Source organism: Equus przewalskii, chromosome 9, assembly GCF_037783145.1.
Source record: "Equus przewalskii isolate Varuska chromosome 9, EquPr2, whole genome shotgun sequence".
Lineage (NCBI taxonomy): Eukaryota > Metazoa > Chordata > Mammalia > Perissodactyla > Equidae > Equus > Equus przewalskii.
The window spans coordinates 51,079,667-51,105,684 of NC_091839.1; the positions used below are offsets into that span (position 1 = coordinate 51,079,667).

Below are 26,018 nucleotides of genomic sequence, written 5' to 3' on the forward strand. Positions count from 1 at the left end.
CTAGAGAGCCTAACGGCAAAGAACCGTACCATATGGTCCGTACATGTTACAACACCAATTAGACTGCACTTCTCTCCCTGGGTAATAAATAGATCAGAAAGAGAATGGAAGTGAAGTCTTGAAGGAGAAAGGAGTGAAAAAAAGAATAGAAGAGTAAGAGAGGATATAATGGGAAGGAAGCAGGAAGAATAATTCAGTCAGCTTGACTTGAAGTGGCTCTCTGAATATTTTATTTCCACCAGTTACAGTATCTACATTTTCTAAGATCAGCATATTCCATTTTCTTTTCTTATCATCATTGGGCTCTGTAATGTAGTTTTATATCATATATTATTAACATTTATGACTATAAGAAATTCCTGAAACTATTTCTGCATGTGATCAAAGTATAAATTTTGCTAACAAGACACACTGTGTGCCACCATACATGTTTATCTTATATATTTTATGCTGCAGGGTTAGAAATCTGTTACAACAAATTCTAACACTGTCATACCTCAGCGTAGTTTTCCTTAGAAAAAAAGAAGCCAATATTCTTGTAAACAGTACGTTGTGAGACGTAAAATGTAAAATTTGGTAATTCCTAAATATCATCTCAACATACACAAATAGAAAGATTCTCCTACATGTCTATCCACTTTACATATCAAGAAACTCATGAAGACAATGTTATAAAAGGCAACATTTGTTAAAAGGCCACTGCAGCTAACTTTGTGTTGCTGAAGTCAGTACTGCAGCCACCGGCCATTCCCCCGGTGTCCTGAGGTTAGAAGTTGATTCCACCAAGGCAAACATCAAGTAATCTGACTTGGTCCAGAGGACTGAACAGCCAGACTTCTCAAGCACTTCTTTCAAGCGGATTGTTGGGGTCAGGTTACTGCACTTTCAGGTCAGTCAAGGCATCAGAGACCTCCTCGTTGACCTGTGCGGAAATGCTCGCGGGTGTGACATTGAGATGAATGTCATATTGCTGGTCCAGGCCAAGGTAGCAGTCACTCATGAAATACAGCGTGTAGATATACCTAAAGGACGAAATAGAACAAAAGTGGAAAACCACCTTTCTAATGACAGCCACACTTAATTCTTTCAGAACTTTGCTGGCAAGATTCTGCTTACCTTCCAGGCACTTCAGGGGTATAAAAAGAGATGGAAACTACATGATGATTTCGAATATATCCTACTCTTTTTAAAGCAATCAGTTCTCTCTTATCCACTTCTCCTAATATCAAAAACCATCCTTCATCTTTTAGTTTGGGGAATCGAGGGGTGACTGCATGGCTGTCTTGCTTTCCCTGTAAATCAGAAAAAAAAAAAACCATTAATAATGTCTAGACTTTCTACACCACTCGGTTGTGTTTAAAAAGCTACGTTGTCTTACGTGAAGGCCATAAATCTACCTGGATCAGTATATCTATCTGGGATGTTTCTAATTTTCTGGTTTGGTGTCTTTGATATGCTATCGCTTACCTTCTTTAAAGATCCTCAAAGCACATTACAGACACTAATTTGCGGCCATAACCACCAGAATATTTTGGCTCAGTTAGAACAGAAAGCCCAGAGTCTTTGCGATGAATTAGAAAATTCTCACACCATTCTTATAAATGATATTTATATCCCACTTGCAGATGAATAAACTGAGCTATAACCATGTTAACCAAATTTTCCAAAGCCTAATTCACCAGAAACTGATACTTAGGGGGAAAAAGGGAGAAAGTCAAGACTAGACTCTCGACCTCAAGATCATAGGCACCACAGCATATAAACACCTTCCCCCCACCCAAAAATAAAACTCACATAAAAAAGCACATATTCTAGGTAATATTAAAAAGTCCTTTCTCTGAGGAATGGGAAATTGTAAGCCAAGCAATTTGTAAAATATATTAATCACCACAATCCAAAACTAGATATCACCCTAACGACAGCATTTGAACTGTTTATTTTAGATTGATTTTACAAAACAGAAGATTATTCTAGTGAATCTTTAAGACAATGACTTTATGGCATAAAATGTACTAAGAGTGACAGGTACTAATAATGACATGTTCTCAATCAGACTTCACTTGATATTCCGGAGGGAGATGTTTCACTTAAGGCATTTCAAAAGAAAGGTCAGAGAGTAATGTATTTTTACAGCATTTAGAAACCAAATTTAGTTTTTCTAGCATGACTGAATTTAATTTTCAAGCAGTAATGTTAAGATAAAAAAAATCTTAGTTTTCCCATGATTTTATCTGTCTGATGATGATGACTATTCTTTGTAAGTAGGGATACATTAAGTCACCTAAAAACGTTCATATTAAAGCCTCTGAAATGCCAGAGGCCAGTCAGTTCCTACTTTCATTGACTGGCTTTCAGAATCAGAAACCAGAGGAGGTGGGCCTTGAAGGCACAGTACTGAAAAGATGTCGCCACAAGAGAAAGCCAGGGAGCATTTTGTATGTGCAAACTGAGGGGACAGTCATCTCTCCTGAGGGCTTATTCTAGGTAGGGAATGTCCCTCACGCCACTGGGCTAAAGAGAAGACAAATCTCTATTTCGATTATTGTGGTAGTAAAACCCAATCTGCCCACACGCTGGTGCAGTAATAGTCTTAGAGGGCCAAACAATCAATTTTGGTGTCACAGGCAACAGAAAAGAGCAGAGTAATTTAAAATAAAAATACTGTGAACTTTCGGTCTGTATGAACACCGACAAAGCTCTCTCAGATGCATTAGAATGAAGGAAGCAGGATGATGTGGCCGCTGAGGTGCGGAAATGCTTGGTGTCTTGCTGAAATTCATGGAGCTAAGAGGTAAAGCTTGGTTCTCATCCACATCCACACAATGTGGTTCCTTTATACCAAAGTGCTGGTAGGGCCATGCTTCTCAAACTTCAATGTCCTTAAAAATTTTTTGGGGTGCTGGGTGAAAGTATAGATTTTGAGATCCCTCCCCCTGAAATTCAGATGCACTCAGTCTGGGGTAGGGCCAAGGAGGCTGCAATCTTAAAGGCCCTCCAGGAAATTCCGCTGGACAGAGTCTATAGACCATATTTTGAGAACAGTGCTCCAGGCAATTTATTATCATGTGAGGTCAATATTCTGGGATTGAAAAATGGCACATGAGGAGAACTGACTAATTTCAGAAGACTGACTTTTGCTGTTTAAGGCCAGTTGAGAAAGCGGGATTCATGAATGACACGGACACATTAGTAATAGAAAAGATATGTGTGGTGCTGCATGCTGGTATCTGGTGTGAAGCATTTGAGAATGGAAACCAAACACTCTACCTTGTGGAACCCAGCGTGGACTCTCTGCAAGCTGACTTGAAGCACATACTCCTGATCAGCATGCAATCTGATCCATCTGTTGTCATCTCGCTTGTCTGAAGTCAGAGTTGTGATGGCGAGTTCACCGTGTCCTTCCACTGAGTCATCCCACCAGCCTTTAACACTTAAGCCAACATCTATCACCGGTAAGCGAGATAAGAAATTCCATGCCTGGATAAAAAAAGAAAGAAAAGATCATAAAGGAATGGCTAACGTGAAATGCAGTGATCAACTAAGGAATAGTGTGCTTAAAAAAAAAAATCAACCTCTTTGTTTTAAGATTAATTCCGGATTCAATGCAGTTGTAAGAAACAAGATGGAGAGATCCTATGCACCACTGCCCCGGTTTCCCCCAATGATAGCATTTCTCAAAACTGAAGGACAATTTTAAGACCAGGATATCAAAATTGACACAATCCACAGCTCTTATCCAGATTTCTCTGTTTTTCTTGTACTCACTTGTGTGCAAAAATACTGTGCTTTTAATCTTTGTAGTTTAAATTCCTTTCAAAGCAACTAAAAAGAAAATGAATTATCAAACTTGAGACCACTTTACTATAAATCCCTGCTAGAAATTGAATGACTACTGACTATATTAAAAAATAAGTTTAAGAATGTTTGTTGTTGAACTGGTTTGTTTTAGAGAAGCGTCTATTCTAATATTTATGTGACTGTTAAGGTGGAGAGCATTACTTGGGGATGTAAGGGTAACTTGAAAAAAAATGTGATGCAATTGTTGATGTCAGCCAGCCTAATCCAGTGACCACTTACTATGCAAAATGTTTTTTTGTCCACATTTCAAATTTATTCTGAAAAAAAAAAATATTTCCTATGTCGCTATCATTAGGAACCTCATAAGTCTAGGGTTCCCTCTAGAAACAAATATGTATTTTTGGCATTGTCATGTTGAGAATACCAGTTAAAATGACACATACTAAAGGGGTAGAAAATTTTTAACCAGTTTTATTCTTGTTCTTTAAATTGAAAGATATTTGTGAGAAATCAGCATGAAATAGTAACTGCTCATCATCACTGAATGAATGACTGAAAGAATGAATGAATTCCTGTCTACAGAAAGGATGTATACAAAACAAACTTGATGTCCTCAGATAACCAAGGGTCACCTTTTTCTATCATTTACAATTATGTGGCGCTATCACTATCAGTCAAGAAAACTTCTCAGCATGTTGGTTATTTTACCAGTTGTTACTCCTAAGTTCGTTTTTAAAAGTATATGAATACTTTAATTTTGGTTTTCCCTTTTTTTCTTTAATACGTACCATAGATTACCTTATAGGCTCTGATTTCATGTTTGCTAAGACTTCAGTGCCGCTGAGGATATCTAATTGAAATGAAGCAGCCATGATGAATCCAACGACCCCTTAGGAACTCAAAAAATGTAAATCTAGTGCAAAATTTCAATGCAACTCCAATCCTATAACCTGTCTTGTGAATTTTACATTATGTGTGGAATAGACCCTGAAATGGTCAAGCCACAGAATGGTCTACACTGTGCTTCAAGGTAACAGATGACAGCCTATCTCCTGCTAGACCCAAGAGCTATGGAGCACAGAAGCTGCACCGCTTGATGTTCTTCTAAGGCTGGCCAGAGTGGAAAAGTGATCAAGGAGACACTTAAATAAACCATTTCTGCAAAGCATCTAACTTTGTGAGGCAAAGTGACACTTATCACACGAAGCAAGACTTCATATGTTTCTTTACTAGTACCATTAAATTAGTTACCAATATGTTTTCAGTTATTAGCAACTTGTTGGGATTTAACTTTACAAAGCCCCCAAAAGTCAGATCTTGTTTTTAAATGTATGTAATCTTTTTTGTAGCAGTTAATATTATTTTTCATCCTCAGTGGGTACACATATATTTGTTGGGTGTGTGTATACACACAAACACACACACACACACACATATGTATATAAAACACGAGCTATTTTTAAAGAAACTGCTAAGACATTTCAATACCAGCCAAACATATTTATCTGAGGATTAATCTTCATCTATTGAATCAGGCAAGAGCACTGCCATGCATACAATTATTTAATTAGCAGCCAAATCCTCTGCCAGTCAGCAGCCGTTCCAGGCATACTGATGGGGTGGAAGATGCAAATCTCACAGTCGTACTGCTTTTTCTCATTACTACTGCAATTAGCACTTAAATTGATGCTTTAAACATACTAATTTCTGGAATAATTCAGGATTTGTATGTTACCTGGGATCGCCTCACTGCAGAGCCGACAGCAGATTGCTCTGCAAATTGAAGCACTTTTGAGCCAAATAACCATCATCATATCAGACTGAGCCAATTTGCATTTGGTTTTAAAGATAACAGAACGGCAATTTATGCAAATAAATTAAGTAAGTTTACTTCAGCGTTCTCCCTGAACTAATTATAACAATGTTCTAATTTTTCATCACATCTAAAACCTGGCTTGAAATCAATGTATACGATGTTAGAAATCTGTTGTTGCTAAGGGAAGCCTTGTTTTGATTTAGATATATTGTTTTTATTCATAATTTTGATGGTAATTTAGTTAGAAAGGTAGGCACTTATTATGAATATTTAAATAGTTTTTTGTGCCAATTTTGGGTTCAACAGAAATTGAACAATCAGACTTTAAGCCTGTCATACTTTTTCCAAGTCTTGCTCAAAAGTAAGTTCCATTGGAAGAAAAACGATATGGTTTAGAAGTTTCTTTATTTTAATACCTGCATTTGCAAGTCAAGATGTTCATTACCTTATAAATCCTGAATGTTTACTTTACATGTTTAGGGTAAAATTGTTTAAGACTTAAAAGTCTAGATATGCCAAATACTTCTGGCATCATTCATTCATATTTTTGGCCTTTCCAAAGATGGTCTGGAGAGATGACCTATGGTGTCTTTCACAACACAGATGTAGCTTTCTGTCTCAGTTATATGCTACACAAATAAAAAAATAAAAAGTTCATTTGAAGGACTATTTGAGAATCTAGGAACGATAAAATGATTAAAATAAGGAGGGGGCTTAAAAAAGTAACTGAGAGAATTGCACGAAAATATACCCAAGCGTAAAAAAAGAAAAATCATCCTGAAGAAAGGGGTGAGATGGCCTCAGTAACGCAGCCTAGCGATGGGCGAGGCGTCGCAGGGCTTTCCCAGCCGGCTGACTAGCATTCGACTGAAGCAACTTCTAATAAGGCCAGGACTGCTACTAAACACTGTCACTGTTGTGACTTTCAATACCATTCACTGAGCTCTTGTTCTCTATCAGGAACTACACAAAGCAGTTTAATGATAACACCCTGCTTAATTTTCACAAGAACTTCATGAGACAGGTATGATGTTTTCATGTTTATAATCATGATCAGTAAATGGTGGACAGACTTTAAACCCAGTTGAGCCTTACTCCAAAACTCCAATGCTCTAAGTTAGAAGATCTTGGTATAAATTCCCAGACAGAGTGAGGGAGCCTCAAAACACAGAAGGGATGGCCTCACCTGCTTCATTTTTGCAGCTGGTAGCTCGTTTTCCATCATGGAGCTGAATACGTGGTCTTTCCCTCCGCAGGCGTGGATCAGTTCAGGAAGGCACTCAATGAAGCCATGGCACCCAGCTCGTGGGCCCTTTATACCTGAGCTCCATTTCCTAAGAAATAATATCAACACCGACCAAATAATTCTTCCATGGCACAAATGGGATTTTCTGACAATAATGATTGATAAAATTAGAACAGTTTTTTAAAATTAAGATTACTATATAACTTTTTAAAGGCCATTATTGCTATGTTTCAGAATCAGCTAGCATCCTCTAAGATATATCAACTCAAGGCAGTATTGCTGTCACTACATAAAATGTGTAAATCATAGGGGAGCTCAGTCAATACTGAGGGTTCACAGGGCATGGGTGTCTTTGCATAGGAAGGCACTGGCATGCACTGATGTTTTTACATGGATAAAGCTCTGCACTGCAGCCCTGACATGTTTTCAATGGTTGCAGGCAAATGTCTCTAAGACAATTACGTGAATAAAGTTTTCCATTGTAAGTTGTTAGGAGCATAAAATGAAAAGCACATTTTGGGAATCTTTGAGATTTATAGCGTAACTACTGCCAGATCCCCAAGAATGGAGTCCATCTAAATTTCATTCTCTATTTGCTGCTTATACAGCAGGAAGAAAAACATAATTAAAATTATACTGTCATACCACTTTGCAGGGTGACAGTAAAGAACTGGATCCAATCTCCTAGGCCTGAAGCAGCCTCCGTGCTGTGTCGTGGTAGTACCCTTATGTGCCTGGTTTACTGCTGAAACCCAACTCCCACCAGTTTTACTACCAGATTGGAAGGGCTCCTGAAACTGAGCTGCAGACACATGAGGGATCTGCTTTTCCCCTCATGCCACCTGCTGCTGGTGTGGCTCTCTCTTTGAATGTGCCTTTTAGTGTCCAGGTCATCCCATGTTGGGGATTCAAGCACCATGGAAATAACTGCCCTGGAACCTCACACTTGAGTCAAATTGAGGGACTTCCCTGAGGAGACCCCAGGTGTGTCTGAGGTTCTGCCTGGCGTCTGTATCTAGATGCCTCAAATGACCACCACCCCTAATCTAGCTGACAAGAGGTTGAGGGTACATGACAGCAGGCTGCAGCCAGACTGTTTTGCTTTGTCTACATGACTGTGAACCAAGATTTGGCTGTAAAGCATCTCTCAACTGGTGTGAAACACTGGCATGAAAGAAACATTTCCATTTAAACACTGCCAACCTTGCTTGTAACATGTAATGTTCTCTTCCTTGCTAAAATATTTGCAGCCATGTACCTAGGACCTAAGGGTTAAATCATTTGATGATAATATAAACTCTTCTTTTAGGCATAGGTTATATTTTGAGCTCCTAGTAAAAATAGCTACCCAGTTTTGGACATTTTGCAGATGCACAATTTACTTTTGATAATGGATTTCGGATTCCTCAAATCTATTCTGCAATAACAGAAACTGGCAATTTAAATATTTTGCTTTAGATCACAAAGTACTTTAAAGTATCTTTTTAAATGAAGGCTGATATTGTAAAGGAATAAACACAGTTAAAATAAAAATGTATCCATTGTTGCAAACGGAAGACAATTTATTAGAAGGTTACAATGAATTGTGGTTCAGCTTGGAACAGATGATCAAATTCTAAGTGAGAACATTACATCACGAAGTAGGCCATGTCTCCCCTTGGGAAACAGGCATTTTCACTGTAAAGAATCAATATTCTAGGTACAGCCTGAAAAAAACCACATGAAAACAAAATAATCTTTTTGAAACTTAAAAACCAATTACATTGAAAATCCAAACGATCACCTGAAAATGTGAAGATGGTGGAGCTCTATGTTTGGTACTGTGAGAAGAGAAGAGTCTTTCAACCACCGGCCCTGGACCACCATCTGAACCAGGTTGCTGATGTTTAGGACAGTCACCAGCCAGCCCTGGTTTGCAGCCACATCCAGCATTGCCTGAACAGGGGAAAGGCACGTATTAAAAGAATACTATGGCACCTGCCCTCTTCTTTGGAGATCTGATGTTAGCCTCAACAAAAAAGAAATAACAAAACCGAGCATTATACCTCTAAATCAAAATAGAAACCAGAAAATGAACTACAGTCGGATTGGAGAGAACAAACTGAATCTCCCGTAACATTCACTGCATATTACTTCCCACAGAGTGTCAAATATTTAAGTTTTTTAGGGCAGCAAAGATAGCCAGATAATACTGGTACCCAGTAATAAGGCAAAGGAAAAAACTCAGTGTACTTGGAGAGCAAATACCTATATAATTCATTGTATCAAGAGCATTCGCAGCTGCATTTAAAGAGTAAATCTCAGGTAGCCTTTTCCAAACTTAAAATCAATAATGGTAAGGCGACAGGAGGTTTTCTTGCCAAAAATTTATTTTCCCCAAAGAGCAGCCTAAGGACAGAGCCTTGGTTTTCAACAAAAATAATACACTACACACTAGCAAAGGGGCAACTGCCAGTGGTGCATGTGGAATGACGGGAGGCTATTCATATTAGTCTATACATTTAATCTAATGTTTTACGGACAAACAAACGCTGCATTTGCTTAAGGCAAAACTAAACAGTGAAATCTTATTTAAACAAAGGAGAAGTTTACACAGGCAAAGCTATTTCAATTAAATTAGATTCTGGAGAATGCTGACTTAAAGACGCATAAGTTAATATCATGATCTGAGGCAGCTCTTTAATACAGTTTTAGGAGTGTACTCTCTTGTTTTGGGAAATGAAGAGAAGAAGGTAAGAGAAATTGGATGTACCTAGTAAATGTCTAAAATGACACTTTAATAGTAAACATCTCACCAACAGCAAAATATTGATAAAATGTATGAAATCTATTAATACATTTTTGGAAATAATTTTTAAGGTATATTATTTTAGTAAAATTAACTTGTTATACTACTTAGTACTGCTGAGGCAGATATATTTTCCTTACAAGTTTTGAATTTCCTATCTGTCTTCTCTAATTTACACAAGTAAAATAGTTTAAAAAACACCTGGCTCAACCAATCTGTGGTCTTCTCATAGACCTTACAGGGAAATGGATCAACATTTCTGGATAGCATGGTTGATGTGATGGAATTTACACCATTGAGTAATCACCCATGAGTCTACTAATTATACATCGTAAAGCCTGAATGTTGGTATAATAGGTATATTCATAAGAATGAATATGTGTATGTGTGTCTATCAATGTGTATACATCTACAAAGGTACACGTTTATAAATCTGGGGAAAATCCACCTCTCTGCTTCCTACGTCTCTGCAGAGCTAATTAAAACATTTTGCCTTTCTTTGAAGTGCATGAGACGAGCAGGTCATGATGAACACTACTCAGACAAAAAAAGTATTAGTTTACAAGCCACAACTCTGGAGTTCTGTAAGGGAAGAGAAAAGGAAAAGAGAAGTGAATAATTACATCTAATGCAGTATCACGATGATGTTAGAAGTTGTAATGTGGAGTAACTATGGAGATTTGACTTGTGATTTCACATTACAACTTGACTGGAAATAAATTCCAGACCAAAAGCTTACATATTAGAAGAGTTGGAGGGATGGACCATATGTTTTTAACTTTGAAGTTTTCATGATGAAGTTGAAAGATTTCATAAAATTTATGAGAGTTCCCCACAATCTTTCATTGTATGATCCAGATGTGAAACGTAAAAAATCATGCAAAGTGATTGCTCACATGAAGCAAATGAAAAGCCATATCATGAATTGAAAACTATTATTTACCTTGTTTTAGAGAAAAGGTAGGTAGGGAGATCAAGAATCTGGGATGACACAGGTTTTGTGACTACCCAAATGTGGCGAGCCAAACGTTGCTACACGTCTGCTCAATCACCTTATAGCTGGTCCTGTTTCCTTTGCCTCCCCCTGCCCTCATTAACTCTCACTTGAAATATGATAAATACCCCTTTTTTTCATTCTTATCTAATTTTTTTTCAACCCATATTTTACTTTGTTACCAAAGTAAATTTTTACAGAGGTAAAACTGATCATGCCATTCCTCTGCTTAAATTTCTTCAATGGCTTCACACTGTGTAGAGGACAAAAGCTAACACTTCTCTGCACGACAGTCAACACCTTATGATCTATCTGGTCCTGGCTTACCGCCCTTGCCACCTTCCCCTCTGTACCTTCAGTGCAGCGATACTAAATTACTGCTGTTTCCCCGCATTCCTCTTTCCTCCTAATGTTCCCTTTTTACAAATACTGCTTTCTCGGCCTTGTCCACCTGGGGATTCCTATTTATCCTTCAAGGCTAGATCAAATGTTACTCCAAGTGTGAAGCCTCCCCAATGCTTCCAGGTGGATTGTAGGTACTTCTTTTTCCTATGTGTCTGCTGCTCTTGACATTATCCCATTGTGATTCTTTGTTTACACACCTGCCCTTTAAACTTTAGACTCCTTGATGGCACGACTCTGGAAATATTTTTTGTAATTCTAGCCCTGCATAGTGCACTCAAGACATAGTTTGTGAAAGAATACGGTAAAAATCCAGTTACAATGATCATAACGACATTCTGCTTAAGCTGTTGTACCTCTGTCAAAGGCAGTACCGTGTAGCAAAAAAATGACAGGCTTTGACGTCAGATAGACAGAGGTTTGAATCCTAATTTTGTCCCACTTCCTATGTGTAAATTTGGGGAAACCACTTAACTTTACTATGCCAGACTTCTCATTGATAGAAGGGGTATTATACCTCCTTATAGGGGTGCTCTGAGGGTAAAATGAGATAAGGTACTATGTAAGATATCTAATATACTGGCTGGAACACAGTAGAACTCAATAAATAGGCGTCTATTTTTTTTGTGTGTGTGTGTGTGCGAGGAAGATTGGCCCTGAGCTAACATCTGTTGCCAATCTTCCTCTTTTTTTTTTTCCTTGAGGAAGATTGTTGCTGAGCTAATATCTGTGCCACTCTTCCTCTGTTTTATGTGGGACACTGCCAAAGCATGGCTGAATGAGCCATGCTAGGTCTGCACCTGGGATCTGAACCTGGGAACCATGGGCCGCTGAAGCAGAGTGCACAAACTTAACTACTACAACACTGGGCTAGCCCCAACATGTGTCTATTTTTAAAGTTTTTCCAGGATAATATGAAAAGAACACCCTAAAACACCCCATTCTTTCTTATAGGGACTTCCTTTGGCCTTTTGGTGCTGATTTCTGCACTGAGAGGTACAGGGCTTCAAGGGGCAGGGCATGCATGGTCAGGAGCAAAGGCACAGAATGGGCAGAACTGTTCCTCAAGAGAGGTGTGCAATTACAAGAAAGCCAGGGGACAAGGCCAAAGATGGACACTGCAGCTCAGGCCAAACTGGAGGATGTGGGCTCGGTTCTCAGTCTGAATGGGCAAGCCCATGTTACTGTTCAGAGGCACATACCTAAAGGGGCTAAGGTCAAGGATGGTCCAGGAAAATGGGCTTGAGGGTCCTGGTTGCCTGCAGTGACACACCTCCACATGACAGAGCCTAGGATGGACTCCTTCTGTCTCACTATCTTTATAGCAGTCTTCCTGGTAGATAAGGACTAACAGGAATATGATACTCCCTGGGGCAGCTTTGGTAACAAGTGGAGATCATGGCTCAGTTCCCCAAGTCACCTCAAAGTCCCTTACAGAGATCTAATGCTCAATAACAGAAGGTTGTTTTAGTACACTAAGGAGAAATAACTGTGCACATTCTTTACTAGCTTAGCATTAACATTAGGCAAATACTTACTCTCCCTTTACCTCTTATCCACTTTCTACTTGGCATGCTACCTACCAGGTAAAGCCAGGATGATTCTAAGTGTAGGGGAAAAAGGATGGGGGCTGACTTTGTGTGAGACTTTATCCCACTAAGTTGTCTTCACCTTCAACTGAGTGTTGATTCAGTGTCATGTCCAGCTGTGACAGAATGGAAATATGATTTATAGCACTGTATTCATTTATAAAATTATATTACAATTAAAACCTTATCACAATTAACAGAAACCGTGGGGTTGTCATTTATTTATAGGAGAGCAGGTGATGAGTTTGGTTTTGAACACATTTTAACTGAGGTGCCACTATGAAGCCAGGTGAGAAGTCCAGGTAAAAATGAGCTCTGGGGAGAGAGTAGGGGCTGGGGTTGTGGACTTAGAAATCCTGGGTACAAAGCAGGTAGCAAAATAGTTAAAATGAGCATCTTTGGAGCAGAGTGGGGTCGGGGCTACGTGGAGATGAGATCCGTAAAGGCAGGAAAGGATAAAGAGGTGAGGGCATCGAAGGTACTCTCAGGGCACTACTGAAACAATTGGGATTAGAGGGGTTGTTTGTCAAGCATGTACCATTTGTCAAACACTCTGATAACATTTTATGTAAGTTACCGAACTTAAACCATTTTACAGATGAAGACATGGTGGCTCAGAGAGGTAAAGAAACATGCCTAAGGCTACAAAGCTCTGGTAAATGGGTACAGCTGGGGTTCAAGCTTCTGGGAAGCTTGACTCCAAAATGCTTACTTTTAACCAGTATAGTATACTGCCTATAAAGTTCAGGATGTGAAGAAGGTGTGTGGAATTGGAATGGGGTCCTGGATTAGAACAGAAGATTCTATGATGCATGTGCATACCAGATAAAATAGGACTCTGAGCAGGTTTCCTGATATGACAGTATTTAATGCAAACAGTAAGTTTAGATGAAGTATAATCATACGTCTAACTCATGAACACTCGACACTGGTTTGAAGATGGTGCGGTATACTAAAACAGACTTGAGAGTTTAGAGTCTTGTGCCTTTAAATTAACTATAAGACCTTGGGCGAATCACTGAACTACTGGTATTCATTTTTCTCATATGAAAAATCCTATCTTCTGTAAAGATAGAAAAAGTCTATCTTCTGTAAGTTTTAATCTTTCATCAATAAAATGTCAACATACCCATACTATATTGTTACTTGTTTTCATAAAGTACACTTTCTGTCTTTCCAGGTGGACTGTAATATCCTTGAAATCACAGGCAGAAAAACCTAAGCCAAAAAAGAAGGCAGTATATACTAAGTACAGAACAAGCTGCACAGAGAAAAGACCCTCTTGGGATCAGAGGAAGATGAGGTTTGGCTGCTGGGGTGTGTGGGTAAGGCCTCATACAAAAGACAAGCTTCAGCTGGTCACTGAAGCCTCACACACACAGTGCCTTTGGAGAGAGAGGCTCTGCTGTGAGGAGGATGGAAATTGATAGCACTCATAGCAGAGGGCTCAGTCTTGTCTGTAAGTTGGAGGTGCTATCTCTTGCTGGGAGAAAGTACCGTAAAGGAGCATGAAAGGGTTTTGACTAAGTACTGGGGGGAATTAATGACGTGAATAAAAACTAGAGCAGCAGTGATTTCAACAGCATGACTTTAAAACAATAATTATAGAAATTATTAGAAACAATTAGGAAGTGTAGAAACAATTAGCAATGTTTTGTGATTGTTTCCGGTAATAATGAGTATGAATAATTTGAGCAGGAATAATTTGAGGATGAAAGCAGAGAATTCAGATGTTGACGAATACCCAGGGAGGTGAGAGACTTTAGGTTACCAGCGATATCACTGCTGAAGTGGACAACTCGAGGGTCAATGCTGTTTAGGGTGGCAAGCGAAGTCATAGAGGACTAAGACCGAACTGAAGGTTTAGGAAGGGGATAAGAGAGTCAGGTCTAATGAGTAACAGAAATGTTCAGTCAGGCTGACTGGTAAAGATGCTACAGTCAGAGAGGAGATTCAGAGGGTGATATCATGGAGGTGGTGGCTAAAGTGGTTTGGATATAGTAATTATTAGAGTGGAGGAGTTTGGGATGCATGCAATCATGATGTGGAAAAAAGGTCATCTGCTGAAGCCCTTGTGATGACTGCAAGAGCTGGGATGAACCTGAAGAGTGAACTGGTGTTTGAGGAAGGTGGGCAGAGAGATCTAGAGTTTGGATCATAGTTGAAAAAGAAATCTTACAGACATTGAAAGTGAAACATGACATGGATAAAAGAAGCAGGAATCTGAGAAAAACATGTGGTTGGAGACACCTGAGGAAGCAGACTTTTATTACTGGAGAAATAAGAATTACCCAGCTCAGGAGTTTCAAAGGGAAGATAGAAATGGGACGGTGGGTGTGTCTGCCTATGTCTGACTGCCGGAGCAAGAGAGGGAAGGAGCAATGGATCAGGAAAGAGGGACAGGCAAAAACAAAGACAGGTGCACATACAGGTGCACATACAGGTGCACATACATACTATACACAGCCCAGACCTTGTCCCCCTATGGAATTCACAGAAAACTCAAGACCTTCTGAAGTACTTGGCTTTATGCAACGTAAAACGATGCAACAAACACTAACAGCACCATCAGCACAAAGACAACCCCATCCCTCACCTTCACAAACAAAAAGAATTAGGAGTTTAGAAAATGGACACTCTCTGGAAGGAAATTTGTTAGGCTCTATGAGTCCAGAAGCCAAAGGCATGCTTTCTGACTTGAATACACCTATGTCCTCAACATTTATTTTGAACTGATTTCAAGAATTCCCTAAGCATATCCAGCTTGGTCTTAGCATTTGAATTCAACCACATTTTCATAGCGGTGTTACTATTTCTGCAAAGGACAGATTTATCCAAATCTATAGATATTTTTCTTATCTTCTTCTACTGTAGCTTATACTTAAAAAATGCAAGCTTGACAACATATTTCTACGTATTTTATACCAAATAAAGTAAATTTCATTCAACTATTGTGAAAAGTCCTGGTGAAGTATAGAGTTAAATCAAACTGTATAGAGAGCATCATATAGGATGTGATGAAAATATTTGTATAGTAGTGCACAGATTATAAAACTTTCATAAACAGCTCTCATTTAATCCTTAAAATACCAAGGATGAAACAGGCATCAGTACTACCCCCTTTTCACAGATGGAGAAACTGAGGCTCACAGAAGTTCAATGACTATGTAATCACATTGGTAAAAAGTTAAGTTAAGACAATCTGGGGCTGGCCCTGTGGCTGAGTGGTTAAGTTTGCGCACTCCACTTCGGTGGCCTGGTGTTCACTGGTTCAAGATCCTGGGCTCGGGACTACGTGCTGCTCATCAAGCCATGCTGTGGTAGTGTGCCACATAGAAGAAATGGAATGACTTACAACTAGGATATACAACTATGTACTGGGGCTTTCTGGAGGAAATAAAAACAGAGGAAAATTGGCAACAGATGTTAGCTCAGGGCCAATCTTCCTCACCAAAAGAAAAGCATACTTAAAAAAAAAGAAAAAGATGATTTTGGTTTTCCAATTTCATATCTGTGCTCATTACAGTATACTCTACTATCTCTGAATGCTATACATATAGCCCGTCTTGTTTCAAGAAGGATTTAAAGTGGTTTACATCTGTCCTGTTTCCCCACATAACAGAAAAATACAAACTCCAGACAAAATTATTACACATTTAATTGATTAATGTCTCTGAACAAATATTGTCAACATGATTTTTGAAAGCCCACAATTTTAAAATCAATTTTAATGTACTATTTGGTTATATCTACATTTTAATATTTGATATACAGCCATTAAATATCTTTTGAAACACAACTGAATTCTGGATTTAAATAATCCCTGGGTAAAATAGGAACTCTGAGTACTGTGACTGAATTATGTCAAGTTCATTGCAAGGGAACAGAATCACTAAATTAGGCCACTAAAAGAAAAACTGTATCATTCAATGCATAGCAAGAGGTAAGTTAACAGAAGGATATAAGATGTAGCTCTAAGGTCCATTATTAAAATTTTCTAAACTTCAGTTTAATAAGTGTGAATTTAGTCCTCGGTGTCTTCGAGACTCTGTGGCCGTAGGGTGACATATGGAGGGGCAAAGTTCCAGCCTCTCTATCCCCCTCTGAGGATTCTGATGACCTGCACCCTTTCTTCCTCCTCCCTTTATTCTTTCTCTTCTTCAAGAAACCTTTTCTCCTGTTCCTTGTGTCTCCTGATAGTCATCCTCACATATTGAGTGATAGTGTAGAGATTACAACAACCACATGAAAATAAAATCATGACAAAGGTTGAAATGACTAGATAATGTTGCTACTTCTGTTCAGGTTAAATGACATAAAGATAATACACTGTCAGAGCTTAAGAGAAAGATTTATTTAGTCTAGAATAAGAAAAAAGATTTTTATTAATTAACAAAAACTAAATTGTTATTTATGGAATGTCATGAGAATGCAAAATACTATGGAAAGATCATCAAAAACAATGAAAGTCTGAGAAATTCACAGCCAAGAAGAGCCTGAGGACACATGACAACTAAACACAATGTGGTATCCTGGGTGGGATCCCAAAGTAGAAAAAGAGTAGTGGGATCCTAGAGCAGAAAAAAGACATTAACTATTCTAAAATATAAAGTCTATTTAAAAAAAAAAACAACTATGGAAATTCATCCTAGGCAGCTTGTTAAAACATTAGTTGTTAGACATCTGTTAGAATATGCACTATTTAGTTCAAGAGCTCCCAGAAGTTTTACAGTGATGGGAAAACCTGAGAAAAGCTTTTTTAACAGAAAGGCACACTCCTCTAAAGGTTCAGGTCAGTTGCAAGTAATGATACAATATTTTGTCAATAATTAAAATGCTATAAGTACATTTATAAGAATCTTTTTCAATAGCAACAGTTGTTCACGGTAACTTTCTCCTGAACTTTTACCCCCAGAAGGTTAGCATTCAGGAAGCTCAGCTGCTGTCTAACAAACTTAATTAATCAAAAAGTCATTTCCGAGCTGTAACTATGAGTAAAAGCGCTTCAAGTGCGCTAGCAAGCCTACAAGTTAATCAAAATGCTAATGCAGTACAAATTAAAGTTGTGATTAACATTTCACAGTAGCTGCTTAAGTGAATTGATCACACAAATGGGTTAAGCATTACTCATTTCCTACAGCCCAACAGGGAGAAGGATTGTTATGTGGGTATGAGGAGAGGAGCTGAGGGTAGAAGGATCCTTCATAATAGCATCATATCATCAATAAACCGTCACCAAATTGTCATACAAAAGCTTACAGGTAGAGTCACCCAGGGGAAAATAGCCTTCCAAATTATATTATAGTCCTTGAAGGAAGATTGCTTATAAATCCACAAGAGTAAGTAAAGGTGTTTAATATCTCAAAATCCACACATTTGTGTTAGTTTTGGAAATGCCAAATGTATCAGCTCTGTGTTGCTTCCGGAATGGGGAATGGTGCTTTGTTTTAGGTGGTGTTTTGGGTGTTGTATTGTGGAATTAAAATGTAGCTTTGATACAGGAGAAAATAGCCACGAACTGGATGATGATTCTGCACTGTAATGTGGATCTTTGCATTTGGAAGAATAAGCACTCAGGATTAAGTTCATTTAGAACTACTTGTTTTTAAATAGTCATCCATTAATAAAACTTCATCAGGCTTCTGTGGCAAGAGATGAGCTCCTGGCAGTCTTGCCAGGAAAGCAGCCTGAATTAGACTTCCCCGTCTCCCTTAATTTGATAAGGTCACACTACTGTTTACAACAAACAGGCTACATTTGTTGGTAGACAATTCAGATTTGGCAGATAATCTTAAAAACAGTGTGAGAATCCACACACAATAAATCTCCCTTTTCAATCCTCTCTTAAGGAAGAATGAGAAAGGAAAAAGTGAGAAATTTATTTATTCCATTTACCCATGATATATTGAGATTTACTATGTGCCAAGAATTATGCCCAAGTCACCTTAACAGTCAGTGACATTATAAATAGTTATTGATAAGGTTCCAGCATATTTTGGATGATGGAAAATCCTTCAAATGTATGCTCATAGTATTAATATTCCTTGAAACATACCCATAAAATAGATTTAAAATATAATAGTGTAATATTCATTTTAGAATCCTTTAAAGACTTGAGTTACAGCAATTAACTCTTTAAACCGTAGATTGTTAAATACGTATAATCTAATTTTGGAAGTCTAAAAACTATTTACTTATAGCCTACCCATCTTTTTCTTAAAATGATTTGAAGACACTTTCTGAAGCCTATTGTGCTATACTGCCCACTTAAAGACAATCTTTTCATTTGGTCTAATTATAAGCATTTAAAAATGTAAAAGGATTCTACTAAGAATATACAGAAGATTTTATGTACAATTTACTATATCAAAACATTTCTTACCACTACTGGATTAAGGATTTGACCAAGTACTTCTTTTGTTAAGCTGGGTGATATCTGCACTAGTTTCACTGCTAACTGTATTTGACTCTGTGATTCTAAAACTTGTTCATTTAACTGACAGTGACATTCTTTAACACATGGACAACCCACTGAGCCTGTGCTCAGTGCACCCATAGGTACATATTCCTCAAAGGTTACGTTAGCCTTGCTCCCTGACAGTTTCATCTCCTGGTATCATCAAATGTTTCTATGCTTTTTAATCTACTACAAATGGGAATCATTTATTAATGGAAATATAGACCCAGCTATAGTCATAGGATCTCTCAGTTAAAAGAACTAGGGCAATGAAAAATATTCATATATTATATCTTCTTTTGCTTCCTGTATCTGTTCTTTCCTATTCTCAGATCCTAATATGTGCATATATACACGTACTAAGTTCCTCAATTAAAATACTCTTAAAAGTAGATTGAAGATGCAATGTGTTTTCAGAATAGCTTTGAGTTATAGAAAAAAGTATAATACTAGTTATTTGAAATGTAATACACTTTAAGTTTATCAGAAGTTGTTACAGAGATAAAGAGGTCAAATTATTGTTTTGCAGTTTGGGCTAAACAGCAATCCCACCAATAAACTTTTAGGGATTTGCTTTTGCAAATTTAAGAAGGTTCTTCTGAGTGGAGAAAAGAGTCCAATTCACACATCCCACCTTCCTCTATTCATGTAGCTTATTAAAGTTATTTTTTGACTAGCACCTTTTATGACACGATAAACCCTACTGGAACATTTTAACATTAATTTTAGTGGCATATGAGCTACCTGTTATGTGTGAAAGAGAAGAAAGGTTGGAAACTTAGTAGTTCAAAAAAGACTTGGACATTAAGGAAAATACTGTAAAATGACAGCTCCTATATTAAAGTTAGATGGAAGAATTTATAAAACAATGGAAACTTAACACACCAGAACACAGCTCTTTAAAGATCTTCCTTTCAGGCAATGAATCGCCTACGATATTTTTAAGGCATGTGCCCTCGGATACCTTTGCCCACTTGCATTAGGACAATGGAACATGAATTCAATCTATACAAACACATGTCTCATTCAGTATGCAGAATACAGAACTTTACACTCTTCCTCAATAGCAAAGAGGAGAGGGCTGCTACCTTTTGGGGAGTTGGTAGTTCCGTATCTTGGGGTGAGGAATATCTGACATTGCCTATTGCTACTAGAAGTCTGAAGTTTTTTCAAAAAGGACAAGTGGGATGGACCAGGGCTGCATCCAGGGGAGCCCCATTAGTGGTGATGATGATTAACTAGTGAAAGAAGCCAAGAATATAACCTAAGCAGAGAAGGCAAACCCTAAAGAATGAAAGAGGAACATCAAATGTGTGTATGTGTGTTTTAATAATAAACCTATGCACAGGTTGTTCTAGTATGTATATACTATTTACCGCAGGATTATCTTATAATTATGATGGCATTCCTCCTATGGTTGTGTCAGCAACTTGATTGTTCCCCCATTTATTTTCAAATATTGTAGTTTGGGGGAGAGTGTGGGGGAAGTAAATGGCTAATTCATTGATCTACCTAGCATAATATAAATTAAACCTTGAGAAGCATCATAAGGGAGTTGATACCAAAAGGGCAAACAGCATATCAACTGGGACACTGTTGAGTGATACAATAAAGCAGTTACAAATATCAATCATCTTAACAAGTCTCTCTTAGGAACTGGTTAAAGCAATTATAGGCAGACTGCTGAAAGGGAACTAGAGTAATTAAAGGGAGGTGATTTGAGTATACATTGAAAAGGAGGATTACAGTCACGCATCGCTTAATGATGGCGAAACATTGAGAAATGCATCATTAGGTGAATCTGTCATTGTGCGAACATCACAGAGTGCACTTACACAAACTTACACAAGCCTACTACACACCTAGACTATATGGTACTAATCTTACGGTACCACCATCATATATGCGTATATGTAGTCTGTCATTGACCAAAATGTTGCTATGCAGTGCACAACTGTAATTTAAAAATATTATTCATGGTCTAGCAGGAATTCTTGGTTTAAAAAAACGTGGAAATTCCTGTGAAGTTCTCACACTTTAAAACAAATTCTGAACAGACCATGAGCACAATTTTTAAATCCATCTTTATAGGACAAGGGAACCCTGTGATATACACTTTTTTTATACATCCAACTTTTGCTGAAAGCTATTTTTCTTTCTGATGTGCTCTTGGGAGAGTTACTTAGTCTTCATTTATAAAACGAGGATAATAATTGTCTACTTCATTGGACTATCATAACAAATGAGTCAATTCAATGCAAACCAAGTAGACAAGAGCCTGGTACAGAGAAAGTCCTTAATGAATGTTCACCACCACCACTGTTCCTGATGGTCTGCTTTATGAGCCATCACGAAATAGAGCTTTTTTTGTGTGGGGTAAAGGGATGGTGTTCAGTTCTCCAAATGCTGTGCTAGCATTTGTTATTTAACATACATTAATTCCAATTTAAATTTGGAAGCATAGTTCTCCAGAGATCTTTCTAATCAATCTACACTGTCTTATTTGTGTGTGTGTTTTCTTCTTTCATGAGATACAGCATTATCTTGTAGTCTTTAAAGGCATTGCTGCTAAAGTCTTTTAAAACAGAAGTCTTAAAAGGCACACAAACGTTTTGATCTATTAAACTTAGGCTGCAGGCTAGAAAGCACTAGCTGAAGGGTAAATCTGGCCTCTGCTACATCTGAGAGAAATCTTCCCAAATGAACCCAGCAAAGCGACAGCACCATGGCACTTTGAAGTTCACAGGCCTCTGGTTCTCAGCTCACTGAATCAGCTCCTCAAGCCATGGTTTCCCTTTTTCCATTAAACAACTGAAAGCATTCAATTACTGGGAAGTTTTGCTGTAAATAGTAGGCGGTAATGGAAGTGACTAAGAAATAAACCTGTACTCTTATGCTATTTGCCTTTGTATTGTATTTAGATATTTTTCATTTAAATGAAAAATAATATTTATATTACATTAGAATCATGTAAAGACTTCTCAGAAGAGATCAGAGATATTAGAACAGGATTTAAATCCTGGTATCTCCACTTGGTTTCAGCATGGACTGCCTCAAAAAAATCACCTTTAAACAAAGTTAACTTCTCTGAACATTAATTTCTTTGTCTCGATGAAAACAGCAGAAAGCTAATCAAAACACCAGATGTTTATCACCAGTTCTGGCGTTGTCACCAAATTTGGAAAATCTAAGCAAGTTACTTTAATTTTTGATACTTATTTGTAATTTTCCCATAGAAGCTAACAAAGTTTTTCTTTGGTACCTCCAACACAGAAAGTATGTCATATCATTTACTACATTTTACAAATATATTTTACAGTTAACATGATCAAGAAGAGGAATCAAAGGTGAATGGCAAGAATAATCAATTCCATAATTACTTAATTTACAAATTAGAACATTTTAAGCAGATTTTAAGAATTGCGATATCACAGTAATTTTGACTTTTATTCTTGTTGACTAGGATGGAAATGGAAATGATAGTAACAGTAAAATATTAACAGGAACCATGACAAAAACACCTTCAACCAAAAAATGACACAAATATAATTTCAAATGGGTACAAGAAGGGAAGGCAGGCTATATTAGCCATTCTGACTTCAAGCAAGGGGGAATACCACTACCATAACAACTATGTTTTTCTTTTGTGAAAGAGTCCCAGGACATGGAGAATCAAGACTACAGAGTTTTCATAATCTACGTGATGGCTCATATAAAAAGTTATGTTTCCATAAAATAAGGGAATAAAAAAAACTTTAGGGTTACAATTACTATGATAAAGCAAGGAAATAAAAGAACCAGCTAAGAATGAGAATACCAGGATAGACCTATTTCCTTGAGTCCTCAAATTGTTGTTTACTTTATAAACATTAACCAGTGCCCCATTCCCAGAAGGTGTTATTTTTACTCAGACACCAGGGGTTAAGTGTCTTGCCTAAGGCCTTATACTAAAACAGGAGCAGAGCTGAATTTATAGTAAGAGCTGGTGGCACTGAGTCCCATACACAGACCCAAGGTCGTGCTGATGTCCCATGAGGACAGTAGTATAACGTTCAATCAGCCAGCAGGGCTGCAGCTTGGAAAACCACGCGAACCAATGCTGTCTAAGGCCAGCAGGATGCATGTATCGAACGAGAATAATAGGGTACAATAATTCAAACTGTCAATCAGTCATGGAAAATTTGATCAACTCTTGATTTTCTCCCCAAATTTTCCATTGGCAACTCTAATATTCTTTCCTCTTTCTGTCTTGTTTACTATTATTATAATCTTAAGAAGAAATTGCAGGAATGAGAAGATTTAGGACATAAAACTGTTTGCCATCGCTTTAGAACTAAGTTTATTACCAGGTGGCTTCTGAAAAGCCAAGTCAACATTTAAGATGATCATAACTAAAGTTTATAATTTATAAGAAAGGAAAATGGACACACAATGTCTTATAACAGGGGACTCATTAAACAAATTATGACCTTCATATGAAGGAATATAGTGCAGCTGTTAGAAATTATGCTCCAGAAAAATACTTAATGTTAAAGAATACTTAGTTATAAATTATTGAATTAAAAAAGGTTATAAAATAACAAGATAAAAGTTGGCAAAAGAAGAAAATGAGACAGCAAGTGTGTATGAGTGTAAATGTACAAAGAGAGAGAGCCTTTCAGTCTCCAAAGACAAAAAGCACTATACACAACTATTGTATTCCAGTTAGTAAATTTGTTTTTGTAGGAGAAAGGGTTAGTAACTCTAAGACTACCACAGGACTATGCTAAGATTGAGGAAATATGTAAATATGTTTTGATTAATGAAGCCATGTTTCTCACAGGTGGAGAAAGGAGTTATAAATAAAAAAGGGGAAAGACTAAAATGAACCCTTTGGTGTTGGTTTGGAACTGGAGGTATTAGACTGAACTCATGGTTTTATGGATACAAATGTTTTTCACACACTGAAACACCCACATATATAAATACATACACAGATAAGTAGATATACAAATAGATATAGTAGATGTCTCTATATACATACTTCTATTTCCTAGCTTTGTCTACAGAGAGGACCTACAGGGAAAGACACCTAGGTAGCGATGTTCAACAAGCACCCAGATTTTAGTCTCTAAAACCATTCTCTAATAAAAGGATCCAGGGCTCTCTGGGAAAATGGCCAATTCCAGGGCCAAGGCAAGTACAAGATGCCAGAATGCAATAATATTAAAAAATGATGGGGCATGTCAAAGGGATACCAGAGCCAGTGTGAGAGGCCGCAGTGGTTGACTAGGAGAAAATCTGAGCAGCAAAATAAATAATGATAGCAATAGATTTTAGGCAATAGAATGAAACAAACACTCATAAGTCTATAGTTATATAAATTAATAAGTGAATAAAGTAAATAAATCAGTGAAGGAGAAGGGAAAGTTCTTTATAGCAGAATTCCAGGAATGATGGAAATAGAAAATCACAGTAGTAGTAACTTTCACACGAAAACCACCAATGGGTGCTGAAAATGATGTAGGAAAGTACGATGAGAAACGGAGTGTTTGCATAATCTCAAATCTCAAAGTTATCTTCCTACAAGATACCTATTAATTAGAAAAGGAAAAAATTAACTTTACAGTGGAGAAGCCCAGCAGACACCACCCCAAGTGTACCAAGTTAACATCACCAGTAAAGACACCCATCCATGTCACAAGCCTCCTGATATGATACACCGAGAGGACAAATCATCACTTCCGTGGTATTCTTGCCAATAACATATAACGTCGACGTAATTCTGAGGAAACATCAGGAAAATCCAAACTGAGGGACAAACTCTACAAAAAACTGGCCAGTACTCTTCCAAAGTGCCAAGGTTATGAAAGACAAGGTGACCAAGAAGATATGACAACTAAATGCAATGTGGGATCCAGGACTGGATCTTGGTCCAGAGAAAGGGCCTTAGTGGAACAAAATTCAAACTCAAAATTTGAATGAGGTCTGTAGATAGTTATTAGGATGAGATCAGTACTGAGGTGAAAAGTTAACATTAGGGGAAGCTGGGTGAAGGATATATAGAAATTTCATTGTACTATTTTTACAAACTTTTCATAACTCTGAATTTGTTTCAAAAGGAAAAAATTTAAATTTTTTCATTAAAAATAAATTTTTAAATTCATTAAAAAAAGAAAAGGCCTCATATTCATGGGGGTGAAGATATAATTACTATAAATGACTTTAATTTTAATATGCTGTTTCTCCAAATTTTCTACAATGAAGTGTATTACTTTTATAATTAGAAAACTATTTTTCTTTAGATGACATTTAGAAGGATCAAACAACATTCAAGAAATATAAATATGATCCGAAAAACTCCATATAAAAATATCTAATAGAGGCTCAAAGTACCTGACTGAATCTTTTCCCCTATGGCAAATTCAGAAACAGACTCTTTTGGAAATTATTAATTTCTATTATTATATAGCCTTTGAATCATTATCAACTTAGGGGTAAAAAAAGAAAGTATCAATGAGTTTATCATACATTATAATTTTTGCATATGATGTACATATGTACATTCTAAGCATATCTGTAAGGATAAAAGTTGAATTCCTCCTGCAACTTCTCTCCAACCCTTTCTGACCCCTGGGTGCATTAACAGGTCAGTGTTTGAGGGGTAAAAAAAACAGGTATAGGAAACACAAATGAGCATTCACGGCCACAGCTAAAACTTTAGGAACTTTAACCTTTGTTTATAAAGTGTGACTTACAAAGAGTGGCAAACCATCCTTCTAGAGAGGTAAGCTGCGTGTTAGTTACAAAAGGGGGTCAAAAAAATTTATGTGTTTATTACAGCCTTACTTCCCTTCTAATTCCTGATTGTTTATATTTGCTCTATTTTATAAAACACCCCTACTCTTTTAAATAATAAAATTAGTTTTTTTCTGAAAATAAAAATGTT

At 37.3% G+C, this 26,018-nt stretch overlaps 1 protein-coding gene across 1 annotated transcript in view; it reads right to left on the reverse strand.

Annotated features, from left to right (window-relative positions):
* Window positions 1-207: 207 nt before the first annotated feature.
* The window catches only part of ASCC3 (activating signal cointegrator 1 complex subunit 3), a 320,801-nt gene continuing 294,990 nt past the window's right edge, over window positions 208-26,018 (reverse strand). Inside the window, exons 38-42 of the mRNA XM_008516619.2 lie at window positions 8,644-8,795; window positions 6,801-6,948; window positions 3,268-3,477; window positions 1,117-1,292; window positions 208-1,022 (exon numbers count right to left, since the gene is read on the reverse strand). Of these exons, the coding sequence (XP_008514841.1) occupies window positions 875-1,022; window positions 1,117-1,292; window positions 3,268-3,477; window positions 6,801-6,948; window positions 8,644-8,795 (834 nt within the window). The 3' untranslated portion in view covers window positions 208-874. The remainder of the gene's footprint in view (window positions 1,023-1,116; window positions 1,293-3,267; window positions 3,478-6,800; window positions 6,949-8,643; window positions 8,796-26,018) is intronic.